General features: G+C 40.3%; 1 protein-coding gene across 6 annotated transcripts in view; it reads left to right on the top strand.

The window, feature by feature from the left end:
• The window catches only part of LOC113016060 (collagen alpha-1(XVIII) chain-like), a 55340-nt gene extending 35514 nt beyond the window's left edge, over window positions 1-19826 (top strand). For 2 of the 6 annotated variants that reach the window (XM_026158557.1, XM_026158553.1), the window contains exons 3-43: window positions 588-668; window positions 748-807; window positions 2298-2373; window positions 2749-2820; window positions 4537-4679; window positions 4762-4779; window positions 5419-5625; window positions 5702-5728; window positions 5851-5913; window positions 5994-6077; window positions 6156-6206; window positions 6306-6446; window positions 6582-6635; window positions 6939-6983; window positions 7123-7185; window positions 7941-8072; window positions 8284-8349; window positions 8432-8458; window positions 10476-10574; window positions 10657-10692; window positions 11582-11668; window positions 11863-11895; window positions 12004-12039; window positions 12137-12196; window positions 12500-12577; window positions 12782-12817; window positions 12918-12971; window positions 13346-13417; window positions 13514-13579; window positions 13668-13695; window positions 14134-14166; window positions 14250-14284; window positions 14410-14526; window positions 14613-14760; window positions 15343-15407; window positions 15634-15762; window positions 15861-15893; window positions 15979-16341; window positions 16428-16625; window positions 18266-18375; window positions 18467-19826. In XM_026158557.1, the coding sequence (XP_026014342.1) occupies window positions 588-668; window positions 748-807; window positions 2298-2373; window positions 2749-2820; window positions 4537-4679; window positions 4762-4779; window positions 5419-5625; window positions 5702-5728; window positions 5851-5913; window positions 5994-6077; window positions 6156-6206; window positions 6306-6446; window positions 6582-6635; window positions 6939-6983; window positions 7123-7185; window positions 7941-8072; window positions 8284-8349; window positions 8432-8458; window positions 10476-10574; window positions 10657-10692; window positions 11582-11668; window positions 11863-11895; window positions 12004-12039; window positions 12137-12196; window positions 12500-12577; window positions 12782-12817; window positions 12918-12971; window positions 13346-13417; window positions 13514-13579; window positions 13668-13695; window positions 14134-14166; window positions 14250-14284; window positions 14410-14526; window positions 14613-14760; window positions 15343-15407; window positions 15634-15762; window positions 15861-15893; window positions 15979-16341; window positions 16428-16625; window positions 18266-18375; window positions 18467-18677 (3537 nt within the window). In that variant the 3' untranslated portion in view covers window positions 18678-19826. The remainder of the gene's footprint in view (window positions 1-587; window positions 669-747; window positions 808-2297; window positions 2374-2748; window positions 2821-4536; window positions 4680-4761; window positions 4780-5418; window positions 5626-5701; window positions 5729-5850; window positions 5914-5993; window positions 6078-6155; window positions 6207-6305; window positions 6447-6581; window positions 6636-6938; window positions 6984-7122; window positions 7186-7940; window positions 8073-8283; window positions 8350-8431; window positions 8459-10475; window positions 10575-10656; window positions 10693-11581; window positions 11669-11862; window positions 11896-12003; window positions 12040-12136; window positions 12197-12499; window positions 12578-12781; window positions 12818-12917; window positions 12972-13345; window positions 13418-13513; window positions 13580-13667; window positions 13696-14133; window positions 14167-14249; window positions 14285-14409; window positions 14527-14612; window positions 14761-15342; window positions 15408-15633; window positions 15763-15860; window positions 15894-15978; window positions 16342-16427; window positions 16626-18265; window positions 18376-18466) is intronic. The other 4 variants (XM_026158556.1, XM_026158555.1, XM_026158554.1 and 1 more) reach the window with 4 other exon arrangements.
• Window positions 19827-20672: the final 846 nt, after the last annotated feature.

Below are 20672 nucleotides of genomic sequence, written 5' to 3'. Positions count from 1 at the left end.
TGGTGCTTCTCTCTTGCTACGATGAGATCATGACTTCATCTAACAAGCAAATCTTGTCCAGGCTACGTTGGTGATACAGTTTTTTTTAATGTGTATGATTTTTTTGTCATGCGATTTTAAAGCCGGCCCTACAAGCGCATCCAAGAATAACATGCAGCTTATCTCAGAACTGTCGGTGAAAATTATTCTTGGAGCTAAGTTTAATTGAGCTGCATTTTAAAGAGGTGCAATTTCACAATTTGTGTATATTTTCTAAGTTCACTATTTCGTTGAGGAAAACACAGATTTTAAAATCACATGGTCTAATATTTACATTTAGCATAACTACAACATTCTTTTTTCGTTTTTTTTTTTTTTTTAAAGACTCGAAAGGACTTGAAATTCAAAGTTTCAGACTTGTGACTTGACTCGGACTTTTACACCAGTGACTTGAGACTCGACTCTGACTTGCCTGACATTACTTGAGCCTTGACTTGTGACTTGAGGATAAAGACTTGAGACTTACTTGAGACTTGCAAAACAATGACTTGGTCCCACCTCTGCTTCTGATAATACCTATGGTGGGATTCACTGTCTGTGTGTTTTAGGGTGACATGGCAGACCTGAGACTGGTGGGAAACCCTCGGTCAGCTGAGCGTTTATGCGACTATGAGGACGACTCTGACACTGTGAGTTCTTGTGTTTCCAATATTCCAGTCAAACCACCAGAAGGCTTTTGTGAAACACAGTTTTTTCTCTGTATCGCAGGGCTCTGGTGACTATGGCAGCGGCGACGGCGAGAGGAGGCAGATGGGAGGCAGCATGAAGGTCTGTATGAGCTTTGTGGATGTCTTATATGAACATACAAGAGTGATTTACAGTCTCTGAAATCATCTCAGCTCGAGATGTATTTCAAGAGGAACAGCAGGGCCTAGTTGCATTATGGGAATTGTAGGCATTGAATTGCTTATTAATGGCTTTCTGGAGGTCTCTCAAAGTTTTCTTTAGACATTAGCTACTTTTTAACAGACCATTATCAGAGGAAACTTTTTTATTTGTTAAGCCATGTAACACTATGAATCATTCAAGCTTATAAAAAGGCACCTAACTGAAGGGATGAACCAGTGTTTTGTCTATACATAACAGACAACAACAACAAAAAATTTAATTTGTATCTTTAGTCGTTGCTACCAGCCTGTCGCAAAAACATATCATTTGTTCCCATTTCTTTAGTTAAATCTATAAAAAACTCCAAAGATAAGTTTCACAGACATAAACTAGTATTTATTTTTCTTGTAATGACTAAATGATTCCCAAAGAGCTATTAGCTCAGTACATCCTTAAAAAATCTGAGGAAAATGGACAATTGGAGGACAAAAAGAGAAGTGGCAGCCCCAAAAAGATACCTGCCGCAGATGAACAGTATCTGAAAGTCAAGTCCTTAAGAAACCGTTCACTGAAGCATCATCAGAGATGGTCTCAGTGAAAAGGTGGCTGTCAAGACGCTTTTCTTGATAAGGAGAAAAGGCTGAGGTATGAAAATTACACTGGACTGGACTGAAAATCAGTGGAGACAGGTTTGATGGAGTGATGAACCCAAATTTCAGTTTTTGATTTTGATTCGTCAGTATGTACGGGGCAGGTTGGAGGGAGGTGCAACACTGAGTGTCTACAGTCATCATCGAGCTGCATCTCAGCCAGTGGTGTTGGAGATCTTTGTCAGAACTGATGAATTACAAACACAGAAAAGTGCCATCAGAGTTTGAGCCACCATGCAATACCATCTGAAAAGAGTCTGACAAAAGCTTAATTTTTCAGCATGACAGTGATCCCAAACACACTGCCAATGCAGTAAAAGCACACTCACTGCCCCCAAGAGTTTCCAAATGTGGAGCGATCATTTGGCTTAACATTATTTAGTAGTAGTTTTTGTTTTTAATTTATGGATCTCTTTCAGTTAAATCTTTTGCAGTGAAATATTTTTACACTAGGATCCTTTATATATATGGGAGACCATAGAGAATATGAAAAACAGTTGGATGAACTTAAAAAACACACATATCCCAAAACATCATTAATACATCAGCTGGTAACACACTGCTCCCTAGTGGTGAACATTTCATTTAAACTTTCAATTTCAACTGAATGCAAATTATCTGCTTTCCACCACCTGGTGGAAGTATTTGTCTGCTCTTGTGCACAAATATTGTCTGAAAATTACATATAAATGTAGATGTACATGTGATGTGGTTGCATTCCATTATGTGAATTTCCAGATGTTTTAAAATGTTGTATTTGTGTCCCGTTCCCCCCCACAGACCACCCCTCCACCTTTCCGTCCACTGCCTGAACCTCCGCTGATTTCCTCACACATAAACACACTCGCACAAACAGGTAAAGAGAAAGTGTGTTAATTTGTAACTAAAGAGCTTAAGCGTGCTCTTCCAGGACTCTCAGCATGTCACTGCGCTGTATAAATGTGTAATGGAAGTTTTTAAATCATGCAGCAGGCGCTGCCAAAGAAACATCATGTAGACATTTTTAAGCCAGAAAAGTTTACGTCAGGTTGCCTGTCTGGACCCATGTGAGGAGATTGCTGCAAGGAGTGTGTATGACTAGAAGTTCTTTAGCTCCCTCTAGTGGATGATAAAAGAAGTAATTTCTCTTTGAGTGAGTTGCTCGTGAAATAGGACCGTTCCTTTCTCCGTCACGCCACAAACATGTTTCATGAGTTCTCCGAGCAGCAGGTAAAGGTATGTTTGTGTTCAGATGTCTGGTATCAGCCCTCCGTGGAGTACAGCAGGCAGGACTTCAGCAAGCCTGGATTATTAGGCTCAAGAGGTGGGTCGCAGGGGGCAAAAGGGTCCTGATAACGGCTGGCAGCACATCAGATTAGGATCATGTCCTAATCAATCTGTGGCCTTCCTATCACAGTAAAAAAGGAGCGCTCTGGCTGTTGCTGCTTTCTCATTCTGCTCAGTGTATGGGTGGAGGTTGATTGAACGTCAGCATCCGCTCAGCAGGCTTCAATGCGATGGTGTCTTAGTTTTGTCCCCAAGAGAGCAAATCTTGATGATTACTGAAGTAGCTGACTACTTACTACTGAAATTTGTAGCACAACATCCAACATTATTTCTACTTGTAGTGCTACTCTGAATAGTCCTCAGGAACTCTGTTTAATCAGATTGGCTTAAATTAAAATCACAGGATGGTAGAAATGACATTTTAAAGGTATAATCTTTATTAAAATCTCTGTTCCAGTCAACTTTGGTGCAAAACATAATATAATAACTTACCTTTAATGCTCTATCGGACATTTCTTGAGTAAAACGTTCTGTTGTATAAGTGACGATGGGCAACGCTCAAATTCAAATTTCAAATTCAAATTTTATTTGTCACGTACACAGTCATACACAGTACGATATGTAGTGAAATGCTTGGACAACTGCTCGTGACCTAGAGAAAACAAAAAAGGAAAAGGCTATGAATAAGATGAATAAGATCATGGAGGTCCAACACTGACAAAATAATGAATGAATGAATAAATGGCTCAAAAAAGTGCCATATACCTTAAATATAAAAATACATAAAATAAGATGAAAATTGGTGTTTCAGATTTTATGTTTTTCATTAATGGTGTTATTTCCTCCTTTTTTTTTTTTTTTGCTCATTTTTTATTTATTTATTTATTTTTATTTATTCATTCCATTCTCCTATTTGAACTTTTTTTTTTACTTTCTATTTCCTGTTTTTTCCTCTTATTTGTTCTCGTGTGTTTTTTATTTGACTGTTGACTTATTTATTTATGTTCCTGTTTTTACTTCATTTTCACTCATTTTATTTAATATTTACTAATTTTGTTAGTCCACAAACAAAACTACTGTAACTTTTTATTGTGAAGCAGAAGCAACTAAACCTACTAGTTTAAATACAAAAAACAGTAAAACATGCATGTTCTGCCTCTCGTGACCTGTTTGGGCTCATAAAGACATTTTCACTCCAGCTGTCACCAACAATAGAAAACCAACGTTAATTGTAAGCAGCGCTAATGTGTCTGCTTTAATATTTGTCTCTTTTTTGTCTTTACCAAAAGCAAACTTACAGATCAACATGGTTTTATTTTATTTATTTATCTATTTCTTTATGGTGGACCTGTTAAGTTAAATATAAAACCCTGAAGAAACGATACAGCTAACCTTGAAATGAGAAGCAAGAATTCCTGCTTCCCTCTATAGGACTGATTTCTAAAATAAAATTGGCCTTATTTAAAGAGAAAAATAAATAGAAGGCAATTTCATTAAAGACATTTTTTGGCTTTTGCTTTGGCATCTTCTGTGCTTTCATTTTGTGATTATTGCAGTTCCAATTTCACATTTTGCTTTGGGTGATGGTGAAGGACTGTTTGCTGGATCAGCATGCTTGACATCCATATGCTATATAAGAGCAGATGATGCATTGATAGTTGCTGGTCTTACATTTACACATATTACATTTGTATTTAAGCATTCTTGTCCTGCGGCACAGTCTAGATGTTCCTAACTTGCTAAATTACTTCAGGTACAATCGGTGCTAAAGGTGAAAAAGGAGACAGAGGAGAGAAAGGCTCAAAGGGGGACCAGGGCCCTGTAGGAGCGAAGGGAGATTCAGGTGTCAGCTCTGGCTCTGGTTTCTCTGCACAGGGTGGAGTCCAAGGACAGAAGGTAAGACACCACTTTGTGTCTGTGAGTGTGTTTTTAGTGATCGTATGGCTGATGCACTCAACTGTTTCTTCCTGCTTTTCAGGGTGAAAAAGGTGAAAAGGTATGTAAAGTGTCTGTCCATGTACTCATACACATGCAGTTTGGCTTTTATACATAATGAGCTAAACAAAAATAAGGAGGTCAGCATGTGTACAAATAATCCCTTCAATGCAGAAGCTCAGGATTCAGAAAACTCTAAAATCTCAGTCTCAGAGCCATGAGTTTTGTTTTTCGCACTCTGCTCTGTCCGGTGTCACATATAGTTGAAAAGATGGCCTTATAGGGGGAGGAGCTAAAACTATTTTGAGTTCTGAATCATTGAAGGCTACTCTGGTCGAATCAAGGAATAAAAACATGTTGGAGATGAGCAGAAAGGCTCATGTCAGAATGAATGAATTGAAGCACAAGAGCAGAAATGTCTAAATGCCGATCAGCCGGGAGCAAAACTTATGATACAGATTGAATTTGAAATTTTATTCTTGCCATTAGAAATGATAGAAATTATTTCAGGTTCATCCATAACAACATGTTTTGTTTCTGCTGTCAACAGATCTACTGTGTCTCTGCTAGAGAAACTATTATTGCCTTTATTATACACATAAAGCTTAAAACTATAATTCACATTTAAATTATCTAAACCTGTAATCTAAGTATTAACTAAGTATTACATTCCTTCCAAATCCAACATTCTCACTCACAGGGTGATCTTGGCAAAGGCTACACTGGTAAAAAAGGAGATCGTGGGGCTCAGGGGCCTCCCGGACCACCTGGTCCTACAGGACCTGCAGCTGAGGTGGTCCGACTTGGGGATGGCTCTATTGTGCAGCAGCTGGCCGGACCCCCCGGACCACCAGGACTGCCAGGGTCGGATGGGCCTGCAGGACCTCCTGGAGCTGATGGGGAGCCTGTGAGTACAACGAGGTTTAGAGCTGTTTAATGTTTGGAGGTTCATGTTGCTCAGAGGTTGTTCATTAATCTTTCAGGGTGATCCAGGAGAGGATGGAAGAGCTGTGAGTTTCTCTGTTTTCACATTGAAATATTGCTACAAAAGAAGAATTATTTATAGGCTTTTCCAGATAAATCGATTGAAATATTATCAGTGTAATTTGGGTTTTTTTGCTTCTGTTTCCAGGGTCCTCCTGGGCTGCAGGGTGTTCCAGGAATTCCAGGAGGTCCTGGTGCCAAAGGCGAAAAGGTGCCCTATTTAAGTCATCTGTTTAAAGAAGACACATGGCATTATGTAACGTGATAATCCGTGGTCTTAAAATCCTCCAGGGTGAACGTGGAGAGGGTCAGCCAGGACCCAGAGGCCCCCCAGGTCCACCTGGACCTCCTGGACCTGGTACTGGTGATCGTCCAGTAAGTCCAGGCTCCACACACTCTTTTCATTCATTTCATAACTTCCAAAACTTTTCACTAAACTTATGCTTCTTACAGACATTTGTTGACATGGAGGGCTCGGGATTCCCAGACTTGGATAAAATCCGGGTATGCTTTGTTTTGGGGTTTTTATGTTGTTTTTTTTAACATAAGTAAAAAGTAGTCACTTGAGGTGGTAATATGATTGTTTTGGGATTTGTTATCTAGGGTCCACATGGTCCACCGGGTCTCCCAGGTCCTCCTGGCCCTCCTGGGATCCCTGGTACTTCAGTGGCAGTGGGCCTTGATGGTCCAATAGCTGTTGGACCTCCTGGACCACCTGGGCAAGATGGTGCTCCGGGATTGCCAGTGAGTATTTTACTTTGATTACTTACCATTTTACTTCCTTACCACCCAATGCCTTCATTGTTCTGCTATTAAATGTTGTTGATGTTTATTTGAGGTATAGTAAATACTGACTCTGTTTTGTGTTTGCTGCTGTAGGGACCCCCTGGTCCTCCTGGGCTACCCGGTCCACCTGGACCTGCAGGAGGAAAGGTAAAGATAGACTCAGTCTGTGGGGCTGTACTATGGTACATGCTAGCAAGAGACAATGTACTCACTAAAAGACTTAATCATTTATTAATAAAATCTGAATGAGAAATTCATTAGTTTTATTTAGTGATTAACCAAAATATTTTAAAGATTTTTATTTTGACCACAAAACAGCAAAAAAAAAAAATTCAAGAAGGATTTAAATGAATACAGCCTACAATCCTGGACTAAATGTAATGATTCAATAGACATTTCTTTTGAATGTATTGACTATCATATATTTTGTTTTAAATCTTCTTTCCCCAGGGTGACAGTGGTGACCTCGGTCTTCCAGGACCAGCTGGAGAAAAGGTGAGCTTCATTTTTAATTTCAGCCCTTAAAACTCTCATCATTGAAAGCAGAAAGATGTTCCCCACTGAACTGATATGAAAATGTTGTACTTGGTGGCCCATCCATGTACTCTTCACATTCTTTGTTGCTTTCCTTTAGCAAGATGCACAAGGCTCCAGCTTTTTCACCGGCTTGTTCTCTTACTTTACTCCATCCTCTACGGTGTGTAATGGGTTGGTGGTCCTGGGGCATGTCTCTGCTGTGATGATTTATTTTATTTTCTCGAGTTTTCTGCATTATTTACTCTTTATTATTATTATTATTATTATATTACTATTATTTTCTGTTTTCACAGAATCTTTCAAGACATTGCAGCTGTGAAAGATTCTGTTTCCATAAAAGACTTTCTTCACTCATTTAAGGACCTACTCTGCGTTTCCTTAGTTTCTGTCATGCATATACAAAGCAAGGTGTTCATATTAAAAATGACCAAAGTTTTAATAAATCAGGCTTCACACTGTGCAGATTTTTAGATACTTTCACCAAAAATGGTTTCTTTAAATAGTTACTTGGTACAGGGACCTATGAAGAACAGGCCGTACAGCTCACAAGCACTGGGTACTGCCCCTCAGCAAGCTTCCAGAAGCTGGCTAATCATATGACAGTGTCCTGTTAGAAAGAGACATGCACTAACACGACTTGCTTCAGACATACAGGGCGATGATAAAGAGGCATGTTTGTCCATTGTTGAATTATACAATCAGCTCTAGTACAATCCAAAAATAAATACAGGCACATTAATGAGCATAGTAGGTCCCCAAACCTTAACTGTAACCTTCATCCGCATCTCTATTTAACCTCCAGCTCTGCACGTGCCTGTGTCATGCCACCGTTTGCTCTTCCTGTCCTACTTTTCTTCTCCTCTTTATACAGTGTTGAACATAATCTGACATTACAACTGATCTCTGCCACCTAAGGGCTCTCAGGGTGAACCAGGACAGGTGGGGACATCAGGACAGACTGGCCTGGCAGGGCTTCCAGGTCCAATGGGACCAGTGGGACCACCAGGGCCCCCCGGACCACCTGGGCCACCATATCGTATTGGCTATGTGAGTAGATTCCTTTTCTCCTTTTTTTTGTTTTCTTTTGTTTTTTGTGGACAGATGAGAGCAAGTACCAAGCTAAAAAAAAGTTGTTAGTTTGAGGATGCCGGTAGCAACCATTGATATCTACTCTGAAATGTCAACCAGTCCAAACAGTCTGAGTGGATGAGAAGCTAGAAGTGATCAGTTGTTTTGACTTCAAATTATCTCCATACAGGGCGATCAAGATGGATATGAGGTACTCAGTGGTTTGCCTGGACTCAGAGGCGAACCTGGACCCCAGGTAACGAGTTACAAATATGGGAGATTGTTGTTCCTTGTAAATTTTTGTATATCTCATGCTGTCCTGTGCCATATTTTTCCAGGGCCCACCTGGTATTGCAGGTCATCCTGTAAGTATGCCAGAAAAACTGTATGGCTTGAATAAGTTATTTCTTTATGTCCATGATACCGTAATTATTCAGCCCCCTGATTCAATTGTAGAACCACCTTTTGCTGCAATTACAGCTGCCAGTCCTTTAGGGAACGTCTCTACCAGCTTTGCACATTGTTGTGGAAGTTTTCCACTTAAATAAAGCCTGCAGACGAGCGGTGAGCGGTAGCTGACATTCTTTAATCCAAACACACAAAGAACATACAACCAAGCTTGTGGAGCCCCTGCATGACCACGGGGCAGACGGTCAGCAGAGTCTCACTGAGCCTAGCATGGCTCTCAGTTAAATACCTTCTCCAGGAACAAAAGGCAGTACACAGCTGTTTCACACCTTAAGGTTTACACTCCCTTGCTACCTCCCAGAGTCCTTGAAGAGACAAAAGACTCTTCCTGTGGAGTTCCTGTTTCCCCCAACATCCTTACTGCACCCCCTCTTAACGTATGAGTGTCAGACATGTTAAAATCCAGTAGCACCAAGGCATCATACAATAATGTGATTAATAAGTGAAAGAAATTCCTATACAACATCTAGAGACTGAAATCCTTGCCCATTCTTCTTTGCAAAACAGCTCCAGTTCAGTCAGATTAGATGGACAGCGTTTGTGAACAGCAGTTTTCAGATCTTGCCACAGATTCTCGATTGGGTTTAGATACCAGACAGGTCAGGAATAAAGTTATTGAGAAATTTATAGCAAGCTTTCCCAAAGATTTCCCAAGCCTTGAACATCCCATGGAGCACTGTTTAACAGCAGTGCAAGCCACTGTAGTATATTTTTTTCTTCTTAAACTTTATTGATCCCCATGGGAAAAATTCCTCTTTGCATTTTACCCATTCACCCAGTGAAGCAGTGGGCAGCCATTGGGCGCCCAGGGAGCAGTTTGTAGGAACGGTATCTTGCTCAGGGGTACCTCAGGGTAGCCGTTCAGTGGATTCAAACCCCTGACCTGGAGCCATCCCTGCCCCTATTAACATCAATTCGAATTAGGATCAAATCCAACTATCTCCACAGTAATTTTGCTTTTGTTTAGCATCCGAGCTATCTTCTTTTTTTGGCATGAGTGTGGCTACTTAAGTCACATAAAGTATAAATTTCACATCAAAGTACAAGGGTCTGAATCAAATATAAAAAGGTGTGCCTCAAGGTTCGACTTTGGGGCCACTTTGGTTTTCTGTTTATTACTGATATCAGTTATATATGTGTTTTCAAATGATTTGTTCAATTATTTGCTCTGTTGTGTATCTGTTAATCACATATTCAGTTGGCTTTTCAGTCTGATAAGCTCTGGGTTAGTTAAAAACATCTAAGACTTGTCTTATTAGACCTGACAATAAAGATTACATTAGTATTTAGCCTAGTTTTAATATCAATAAATTACACATAGAAAAATGAAGATCTAAAAAAATGCTTACAAAATTTTTTATAGACTCTTACTATAGAGTAGTATAAATGTCTGTATTTGTCTGTATATGCAGTATTCCCTCCTTAATGTGTGGATCAGTCTCAGTGCAACATCGTCACACACAAAGTGATTATTAAAACGTGTGTGTTTTAATAATATTTATTATAATCCTTCATATCCTTTTTTTTAAATTTTCATATTTGTGATCCATCATTCACGCACTTTCATCAAAGCACTTTTTTTTAGCCCACATTCACACTCTGATGCATACATCACAGAACAACTTAGGGTTCAGTATCTTGCCCAAGGATACTTACAGTAGTCATTACATCTACATGAGTCCTATATTGTTTCACAATTCATAAGCACAGTTTTTTAACCCCCCAAAATCCTGGATATTAAGTGAGAAACCATACCTATGTTTTATATGTACATTAACATAAATGAAAAAAGTCTTCCAAAGTTTGTCTTATTAACAATATTAGTAGCAGCATTCCATTTTAATTCAGTGAATTTATGTCATACTTTTATGAATTCACCACTCCTGTAAAGAATATGTTTTACTGTTTTTTTAGGGAAATCCAGGTTTACCAGGAACACCTGGTAGCAAAGGAGCAGAAGGACCACGAGGACCTCCTGGGATCCCTGGCTTGAATGGTTCAACTGGAGAAAAAGTATGGCTAACATTAGTGTTACTGTACACGTACTAGTATTAATGATATGGTCTTCTAATACAGTATCCTGATTCTTTTTTAGGGTCCAAAGGGAGACAGTGGCGAGAAAGGAGAGAGGGTGAGTTGAATGCAGACTTAAAGTTGTTAGGAAGCTCTTCATTTCATATCAGCTTCATCAGCATATGCAGTTCCCAAATAACCTTTTAGTTATTATAATTTATCTAGAGTTTACTGTCTATCTAAATCGATGAAAGGAATGTGTATGTAGGATAATTTGTCATAGATCATGTGATCTCTTTGAAGATTTCTTTAGAACAGAAGCAACACGTGCAAGATCGCAAGTGCTTCAAAGTTCTGTTTGGGCCTACCTATTTTTTCATTAGTTTTATTGAATTCATGCAAACTTTCCTTTTGTGGAGTTTAGTTATATGCCGATGACAGCAATTATAGTTACCAACAAAACTTTCTTTGAAGGTTTCTACATTAGGTCCTTTTATTTCTGTATGTCTCAATGTTATGATCGCTGACCATCGGATTGAGTTATATGCAGATGATGCCTTTATATTGGAGCGACCGTGGCTCAGGGGGTTGGGAATCGCATCTGTAACCGGAAGGTTGCCGGTTCGATCCCTGGACTTTCTGTCCTGGTCGTTGTGTCCTTGGGCAAGACACTTTACCCTACTTGCCTACAGGTTTTGGCCAGAGGGGCCGATGGCGCGATATGGCAGCCTCGCTTCTGTCAGTCTGCCCCAGGGCAGCTGTGGCTACAACTGTAGCTGCCTCCACCAGTGTGTGAATGAATAGTGGTATTGTAAAGCGCTTTGGGTGCCTTGAAAAGCGCTATATAAAATCCAATCCATTATTATTCAGTACCAGTCAAAAGTTTCATATGCATGTTCAATATTCAATAATGCAATATTCATTCAGACAAGGACTCGATTAAACTATGCTCTGAACATATTGCATACTCACCCATTTCTGCCTGATAATGCACCAATTTGTAACAGGGTTTGCCAGGAAGAGATGGTGGACCACCTGGACCTCCAGGCCCTCCTGGACCTCCAGGACAGATCATCTACCAGCCAGGAGGAGATGTGAGTCTTCATTCAACTTGTAAATGTACAGAGGTTGAATGATTCTGGATTAATATGTGAAATAACACTAACCCACACAGCACAGCCTGTCTAAATCGATTTTCCTCCTGATGTTACTCATCTACACTAATAGCCACAGCATGCTTGTTTGTTCATTCACATTCATACTAACTGACCTAACTTTGTCTTGCTAGTATAACGACCTTTATTGGAATGAAGCAGGGCAGGTAGGTGGATGCGCCCCTCAGTCCCCTAACAATCTTATCAAAAGCGTCGCCACAAAACATTAAGTTGAGAGAATATTTTAGCATTTTCAAACTGCGTTTCTTTTTCAGGTTGGACCAGGTATTCCAGGCAGGGCAGGATTCCCAGTACGTATCACCATGATCATCAAACAGTTGAGCCTGTAGGAAACCAACTGATTCAAAACAATGCAAGTAAGTGATTATATTGTGTGTATGGATTTAGGGCCCAATGGGACCAAAAGGGGAAAAAGGGAACCCAGGGCCACCAGGATATGCACCTAAGGTAGGTGCATATCTTTGTTTGTTCATTTCACATTTTAAGACATGTATATTCATTATATTTTGTGCACCATTGTTTTTTAATTTAATACATTTTCATATTAACATGATTTCACATGATTTTTAATTACATTCCTCTCAGTAAGTGACATACTTTTTACTTTCCAAATTATTTAACACAATTTGTGTTAAAGTAACAGGAAACGAATGGAGTTCAATATTTTAATATCAACAATATTTTTTAAAGGCCTTGTGACTTAAATACTGTTTCCAGTAGTATTTTTGTAAGTTCTTGCTTTTTGTTCAGGGAGAAAAAGGAGAGCCTAGTGTCATCACGGGGCCTGATGGGAGACCTCTATTCCTGGGAGGCTTGACAGGACAGCCGGTAAATAAATCAAGTTAAAAAAAATCTGTCATTATGGACTTTGATGATAGAAACAAAGTATTTATCCAGCTGCCTTAGTGTCGATCCGATACCGATATCAGTGTTGGCATGGATAGTTCTAGTTCAGGTGATCATTCCTAATATGTTTAAATCAAAATATCACTGTGTGTGATGTTTACAGTGTGCTTGTGTCTTAATTTGCAGGGCGAGAGAGGAAGTCCTGGCCCAATGGGATTTCCAGTATGTTGTCTAAATTTTAAAAGTTCACAACTTTAGACTTGTTTAACAAGTTAGCAAAATCAGATTAGTATAACGAGCTTCAATGTACATTTTTCTCCAGGGTCCACAAGGTCCTCAAGGCCAGAAGGGGGAGATTGGTTTTCCTGGCCGATCGGTAAGTTTGGCATCTTTACAAAGATTTCATGATAAGCCTTCACATAGTTAGGAAGGTATTTGACTGGAGTAATGACACAAACAACTGCCCAGTAGGGAAATATCACCCTTGATGCTGATCTCATGGCTACAAATATAAAGTGTAAAAGTATGAAGTCAGAAATGTAGTGGTTTGTGCAAATACTATGGCAATCAGTTGATTCTTCATATTAGATTTATGTGACAGCAACTGTGAAAAGAGAACAACAGTGGAGTCCAATCTTAGGAAGCTTTGATTTGCAGGGTTGAGAGGGAAGACAGTATTAATAATTAATTATTTTTTTAGAAGTTCATTATGTCAGAATGTAACTGTGACATTCTGCAACCTTGTTTTAGGGTCGACCAGGACTAAACGGTGCCAAAGGAGAGAAGGGAGATGCAGGCAGTGGATCTGGATACGGATACCCTGTGAGTGCTGAAGATTTGACTTTTATCAGATCCTGATTTCAATCCATTTGTCATCTTTTACAGAAACAGTAATCAATATTATTTTTTGTGTCTCAGGGACCACCAGGCCCACCAGGGCCCCCTGGGCCTCCCGGACCTCCTGTTCCTATTGACAGACTCGGAGTGAGTCCAGAGATGATATTTTCCTGTTGTGGTGCATATATCGGTCAAAATGGGTTAAAGTTCCCTAATTCTTTCCTTTTAATTTCAGGGATATGATTACTCCAGGTATTACGCTGGTGAGTTCACTTCAAATTCAATGTTAGATGCCAACGTTATGAGAAACATTTTAAGAAGTACAATATATTACCTTAATATCTGTATGGTGAATGTGAAGCGTCATGGTTAGCTTGGCTTAGCAGAAAGGCTGGAAGATATGCAACAGCTGTCTGATCTCGGTCCAGCAGTTAAAAAACCTCCAAAAATCTCAAAAAGATTTCTCCCCACAGTGATTTTAGAGTTAAAAAGGGTTTAGGTGGAGAGCTGTGTTTGAATTATACCGTCCCACTGGTGGAGTTTAGCAGTAACTAAAAGGTTCAGAAGCAGCAGTTGTTTGGCCTCTATGTTTGGCCTGACTCTAATAACGGGTCGTTATCCTTTGCAGTTACAGTAAATAAAGTCAGGATTTGAGGAAATGCTGTGTTCTTGTGGTTGTTTAACTTGTTGTTTTTTAACAGTTAAAGGAGAGAAAGGAGATCGGGGACCACCAGGTAACGTCCCTGACAGACGTGTAAATGTTTAAAGTTTTCAGTCTGTGGACAAATTTAAGGCAAGACATTTTTGTCTGTTCCAGGTTTTGGATCAAACATTGACATTTACAGTTTAAAGGTAATCCCTCGCCTTTGCACACTTTAGATTTTATGTCTTTATATTTTAAGATTAAGTTGTTCAAATCGGTTTGAGTTTTGATTGTACTGCTGGCTTTCTCTCTGATTTTTAATGTGTCTACCCAGAATGAGCTGAAAGGTGAAAGTGGCGTGAAAGGAGAGAAAGGAGAGCCAGGCGGAGGATATTATGACCCCCGGTATGGAGGAAGCGGAGTCGGAGCCCCGGGAGTGCCTGGACCTCCAGTACGATCACACTCTGGAAAACATACTGCCACTTCATGTTTTTAAAGATGCTGTAAATCAGACTCTGTGTCCTCCTGTCTTATTAGGGCCCTAAAGGAGACTCCATTATTGGCCCACCAGGCCCCCAGGGGCCACCTGGACCACCTGGAAGAGGGTATGATGGACCACCTGGACCACCAGGGCCACCTGGACCTCCAGGAGCATCACTAGATGGATCTTACAGAGGCACACAGAGTGAGTTAAACTGGAAAACATCCCTTAAATATGAAAGACTTCTTAAAAGAAGGTGATTTATATATTAAAATTTGAATGACTTGCTGCTCCTTTAATTTAAACCCCACCTGGATTAACAGTCTTGCATTTTAAAGTGTCCTCTGAGTTTTTGTGCATGAAGAGCTGCTTATCATTTCTAAAAATTTCCCCACATATACAAGAAAACTTTATGTGATAGATGGAATTCTGGCAGGTTTGTCATCAACAAAAGCCTCTGATACAAAAGTGCCTGTAAAAGTTAAACCTCCTGCTTATATTCACTTTTAAACTAGTTTTTTGGTTTTTGGTTTTAAGAATTTGGACAATGATGTAGCATTTAAAGTGTGCTGAATTATCTGTTCATTGTCTACCCATAGATAACTATCATTTTATTACTTTATACTGAAGAAAACTTCACTGCATCATTGCATTTCAACTCTGTGTGCTCAGATTCATGTCTTTTGAGAAGGCGTTCTCTTTTCCATGTCTGGCGCCTGCAACGATAACGATAATGCTTATCCAAGCATTTAGCCTATGTTTAACAAATCTGTGCTTGAACCACAGCTATCAGTATTCCTGGACCACCAGGACCTCCTGGACCTCCTGGAGTGCCTGGTGTGACCTCTGGGGTGAGTAAAACTTTTGTTTATTTTCTGGTTGTCTGTCATGAACTTTAAAAAAAATGTTGGGCGTTCAAATTTTAAAGAGCTGGAAATTATCATTGATTACCTCAATGGATTAGCATAAAACTTGGAAGTCCATCCAGTTTTGTTTTTTTTAAATAATTTTCTAAAACCACAACAAAAACACACGTGTCGGCTGCACAGTAATCCACATTGTGGTCTGTGTTTGCAGGTGACAGTGTTGAGGTCTTACGAAACGATGACAGCTACAGCTAGAAGACAACCTGAGGGCTCTCTGGTGTACATACTAGACCAAACAGATCTCTACCTACGAGTCCGAGATGGAGTTCGTCAAGTCCAGGTGAAACATTCATCTTCATAAATCAGCCGGAAAGATGCAAAAATACTTCAACTGTGGAGTTTTTATCTATATTCATTCTGTTTTTTCTTATTTTTCAGCTTGGGGAGTACATCGCTTTCCCCAGGGAGGATGTGAGCATAATTTTATTTGTCTTTTATCTGGTAATTCAGGTATATAGCGTGCCCAGTTTTAACAAGCCACATGCTGCATATTTAGGGTAATGAGGTTGCTGCTGTGGAGCCTCCGCCAGTTGTCCCTTACTTCCAAGACCACCACTCCCACACGGGCACCTCCACCAACCACTTCAACCAGCCGCATGAGAGTCCGGCCCAACCACATGCTGAGCCTGACTATAAACCTACTTACGTCGATCCCAGATACCAGCCTGATTCGCGGTATCAGTCAGAACCACGGTACCCGGAACTAACAGATCCCAGGTTTCCAAGTTATACAGACCGGTTAAACTCACCTGATAACAGGTATTATGTTGTGGACACTCGTTACCCGATCACCACTCCACGAAGACCACCCCCACGTCAACCCCAGAGTCCGGTCCACTATCACACTTCTGGGCCAGTGGTAAGACAAACCACTTGGTACATCTCAAAGTCTAGCTACTCACATTGTAAGAATACATTTTTACTTCTTGGCATGTTTCCCCACAGCTCCACCTGATTGCTCTGAACAGCCCTCAGACCGGCTCCATGCGGGGCATCCGCGGTGCAGACTTCCTGTGCTTCACCCAGGCTCAGGGCATCGGGATGAAGGGAACTTTCCGGGCCTTCCTGTCTTCCAGACTCCAGGATCTCCACAGCATCGTCCGCAAAACTGACAGACATAATTTATCAGTAGTCAACTTGAAGGTAGTTAAACAGTGTTCTCACCCAACCTGACGTGACCGGTGTCTCGTGAAAGTTTATGCATTGCTCTCACAGACTGTATAAAATAGATGGACATAATCTCAGTGACATCACCCGTTCTCTTCCTGCTGTGACTTTATCCTTACAGTTACATCCTTACAGTTGGCCTTTAGAGCCATGAGGGACTATATTTAGATGGAAGGGTACAGATTAGTGTTAAATAATAGACGAATAAAATATAGAAATTCATTCAGTAAAACTGGAGCACAAGAAGCCAAGATCTTTATCGATTAAAAATGCTCTAGAAGACACCACTGACTCAGGAGCAAGCTAGCAACTACAGCTGCCCATCAGTCAGTCAAAGATACCGCTATGCTAACTTTCAGATCGAAGCTTGCTTCAGCTGTAATCTCTCTGTTAGGCTATGATTATAAGAGGGCAAAATTGAGGCAAAAACCTGCAGTTCCTCTAATGGCCACTTGAGACTGGTCAAAGAAGTAAGTCAGTCACCCTAAAGTTCCACATCGTTAGCTTCATAGCATAATTGCCTAAGTCATTGACTTAGGCACTTATGCTATGAAGCTAACGACATTCAAAAGGACAAAAACCTACAGCAGAAGTAAACATATTTACAGCCCAGTATAAACACATAAAGTTTATGAATCACTAATTTGACCCTTCACATCAACTGTACACCGGGCTAATTATTTGCATTACTGTGCTGTTTGGATTTTGTAAAGACTTAAATTGAGGGAGGGCATGTCTGTTTTTAAAATGCGTGCCATCACAGGACACTCTAATTTGTAAAGCATTCTTCAGCAATAGTTCTCCCGGATTTCTTTTTTCACTCATTTGTCAGTCTAGTCTTTGTACCTGAACATTTTTAAAGGAATATAAACCATTTAACACTGACCTGTGCATCATTCAGTGATAAAAGAGGTAGCTAACACAAGGAATGAGTTATACATTGTATTGTTAGACACTTTGTTACTAGCAGCCTGTCACAGACCACATCATTTGTTCCCATTTCTTTGGTTGAATCAATGAAAAATGCCAAAGATAACACAGTTTGACAGACATAAAATATTATTTTTGCGACAAAGTGATTTACAAAGAGCTATTAGCTGAAAACTTGGCATATTTTAGGATATTGTGTAGTGTGTCCTTAAAACAACTGAGAATGGTAGGTATGAATATCAAACAAAAACTGGTCTGAGCAGGTGCCAGTTTAGCTAAGTTGGATGAGCAGGCGACCATATGCCACATGGGTAAGAGTGGCCGGCCTGGGTTCAAGTCCAGCCCTTTGCCCCATGTCTCTCTTTACCTTCGCTTTCCTGTTAGTCTTCACTGAGTCTGTCTAATAAAGCCAGAAAAAGTCCAAAAACAATATGCTGAAGAAAAAAAAACTTGAGTCAATGGCAAAGGTTCTGATGGAGTGATGAATGCAAATCCTTGGTTCAGCTTCTCGGTGCGCACAGAGATGTGTGGCACTATGATTATTTCCATCCTTTTCATACAGTCTGTGGAACTGAGTCACTATTAAAGCCAGCCTCAAATACTCGCTTAAGTGTTGACTCATTTTAAAGCTTTGACATTCCCAACAAAGTGTAATTTGACTCATTCATGTGCCTCGCGTTCACCAGGACGAGGTTCTGTTTGACAGCTGGGACGACATCTTCAGCGGCGGCAGAATGAAGGAAAACGTGTCAATCTACTCGTTTGATGGCAAGGACGTTCTTCACGACAACACATGGTGAGGCTCAAATCAGCATGAATCGTAACATTACATTAGCATTACGTCTTTAAGGCTTGCTAAGGAATGACGCTTTTCTGTTTCTTCACAGGCCAGAGAAGATGGTCTGGCACGGGTCGACTAGCAGAGGCGAGCGGCATGTCGACAGCTTCTGCGAGACGTGGCGTGTGGGCGAACACGCGCTGACCGGCATGGCGTCGCCGCTGCAGAGTGGCAGTTTGCTGCAGCAGAGCTCCAGCAGCTGCTCCAGCTCCAACGTCGTGCTGTGCATCGAGAACAGCGCCGGCCACTCCAGGAGATAGACACGGACACCGTTTTTGTCCACACACAAACACGCACACACTATGATGTGCCTTTGTAAATATGAATTTTCTAAAGAATAATTCGTTTATGTATGTTAACTCCTACTCTATGGTGCTACACAGGATTACCCACGCAAGTTAAGCTCAGGTGACCTACTGTAACTGTCTCTGGCAGCCATGTTGGTGCAGCTTCTCTGTCATTTCTTTTGCTGTTTGAAAGTTGCCAGCTAGCAGTGTCTCTAATAATCATAACCACCGCTAGCTTAAGGTTGTGCACCACAGAAGAAGTAGACTGATAAATATATCAGTGATAAGTGAAACAGAAAAATCCGTTTATAGAAAGAATTCTGCTCTGTGACTAAAGTCCATATCTGGTCTTATTCTGAAAGGACAGGCTGCTGTTAAACTGTCATTTTTCAATTTCTGTGACCCCCTTGGCAACTTACAACACCCTGCAGCAGAGAACACATCGTGACTAGTGTGATTAGATTTATCTCAGAGAGGTTATACTGTACCACGAGAAACTATGTTTGTGTCTCTGGGCTGAGAAAAAGTGTTAAAATGGTTTAAATAAGGTTTTCTGTGCCTTTAACTACACAGCTAGTTTTTATATAGAGTGAAAATGGATATTAGTCAAACAAATTATGATAATGTAATGTTCAGTGTCCAAGAGCAAAGTAAACATTGATTATTTTGTATGTGAAGTGTGTGTTTTAAGCTTCTTTACACTGATTTTATCTGTAACCCACAGACTTTTACTCTGCTTCAAGGGAAGATATTTTCAAATTGTATTTTTAGCCATAACAGAGGGATATTTATTTTTTTTCTAAACTATGCTTTGCCTATAATTTGCGATGTGAGTCCAGTACATGCGCAAAGTAAGAATGAGTTTGTTTGCAGTCACAGAAAGCAAACAAATCACATACATCATGTGTATGTGATTTGCCATAAATCTGTCATGTCGTGTGTTTTTGCTGGCTTTTTGCCCACTGCCACTCTAGTGGAGAGGTTTCATCCTCTTCGTGTGCTAACAGCTGTAACCAATGCAGTGAAATGTGCATTAACTGTTGTGCCTTCTGTCATGTGAGCAACACGCTGAAATGCTTTGTTTCTCTTAATAAATTTGTGTGGAAAAAAGTGCAAGTTTAATCGTAAGTCGTGGATCTCATCATCTGCTGGTTTACCAGCGGCCTTTAAGAAGTTTGTACATGTGCTGATTACTTCTGAGACCTAATGGGACAAAACATTAATCACAGTTTGTTTACAAACACTCTGTATACACTTCATTTCTCATTTAACTGTAGCCTTAAAAACTATATTTGTATTAATGATAAAGTAGTATTATGCTTATTTCCAACTCCATGAGTCAAAATTACCCTTGTTTATCTTATACAGGGGATTGATGGTTGTTTGCTGATATTGGCGATGATACTGAATCGTTATAATTAATGTTGGTCCAGATTCAACATTGCAAGTAACTAATCACATTGTTATGATGTAATAGTTTTGTGATGCAGAAAAAAAATGCTGATGTCCACTCGGGAAAAAATCCAAAATAGGGTCAGGATTAGAGTTGGGGGTTGGGATGTGATCGTGGTTAGGGTTAGGGTTACACGACTGTGGTTAGGGTTTGGTGTGATGGTGTTTTAACATCACATCGCAAAACTATGACATCACAGCAATGTGACTGGTTACCTGCAATGTTGAACCTCTGGGGCCCGTTCTTCGTACGTCGCTTACTACATCCAAGATCAAATGACACATCCAAGACCAAACCATCGCGCTAACCGTGAGCTCGCTAATCCGGTTCCCCGAACACACCTGCTGTTGACGATTAGTACAGCTGGACGCAGGAATGTGACATCACTGGGTGTCGTAAAAGGGGCTACGCATCGATAGTAGAAACATTGATCGTCAACCCGCTGATTGGTCGGCGAAAATGTCGAAGGGGCGTGCTCGGTATTTTCCGGCAGCAGAGCAAGAACTCATGAGTGA

This window comes from Astatotilapia calliptera, chromosome 23 (genome assembly GCF_900246225.1).
Source record: "Astatotilapia calliptera chromosome 23, fAstCal1.2, whole genome shotgun sequence".
NCBI classification, from domain to species: Eukaryota; Metazoa; Chordata; class Actinopteri; order Cichliformes; family Cichlidae; genus Astatotilapia; species Astatotilapia calliptera.
The sequence above is the reverse complement of the archived record's forward strand: the minus strand, read 5'-3'. Positions and strand labels throughout refer to the sequence as shown.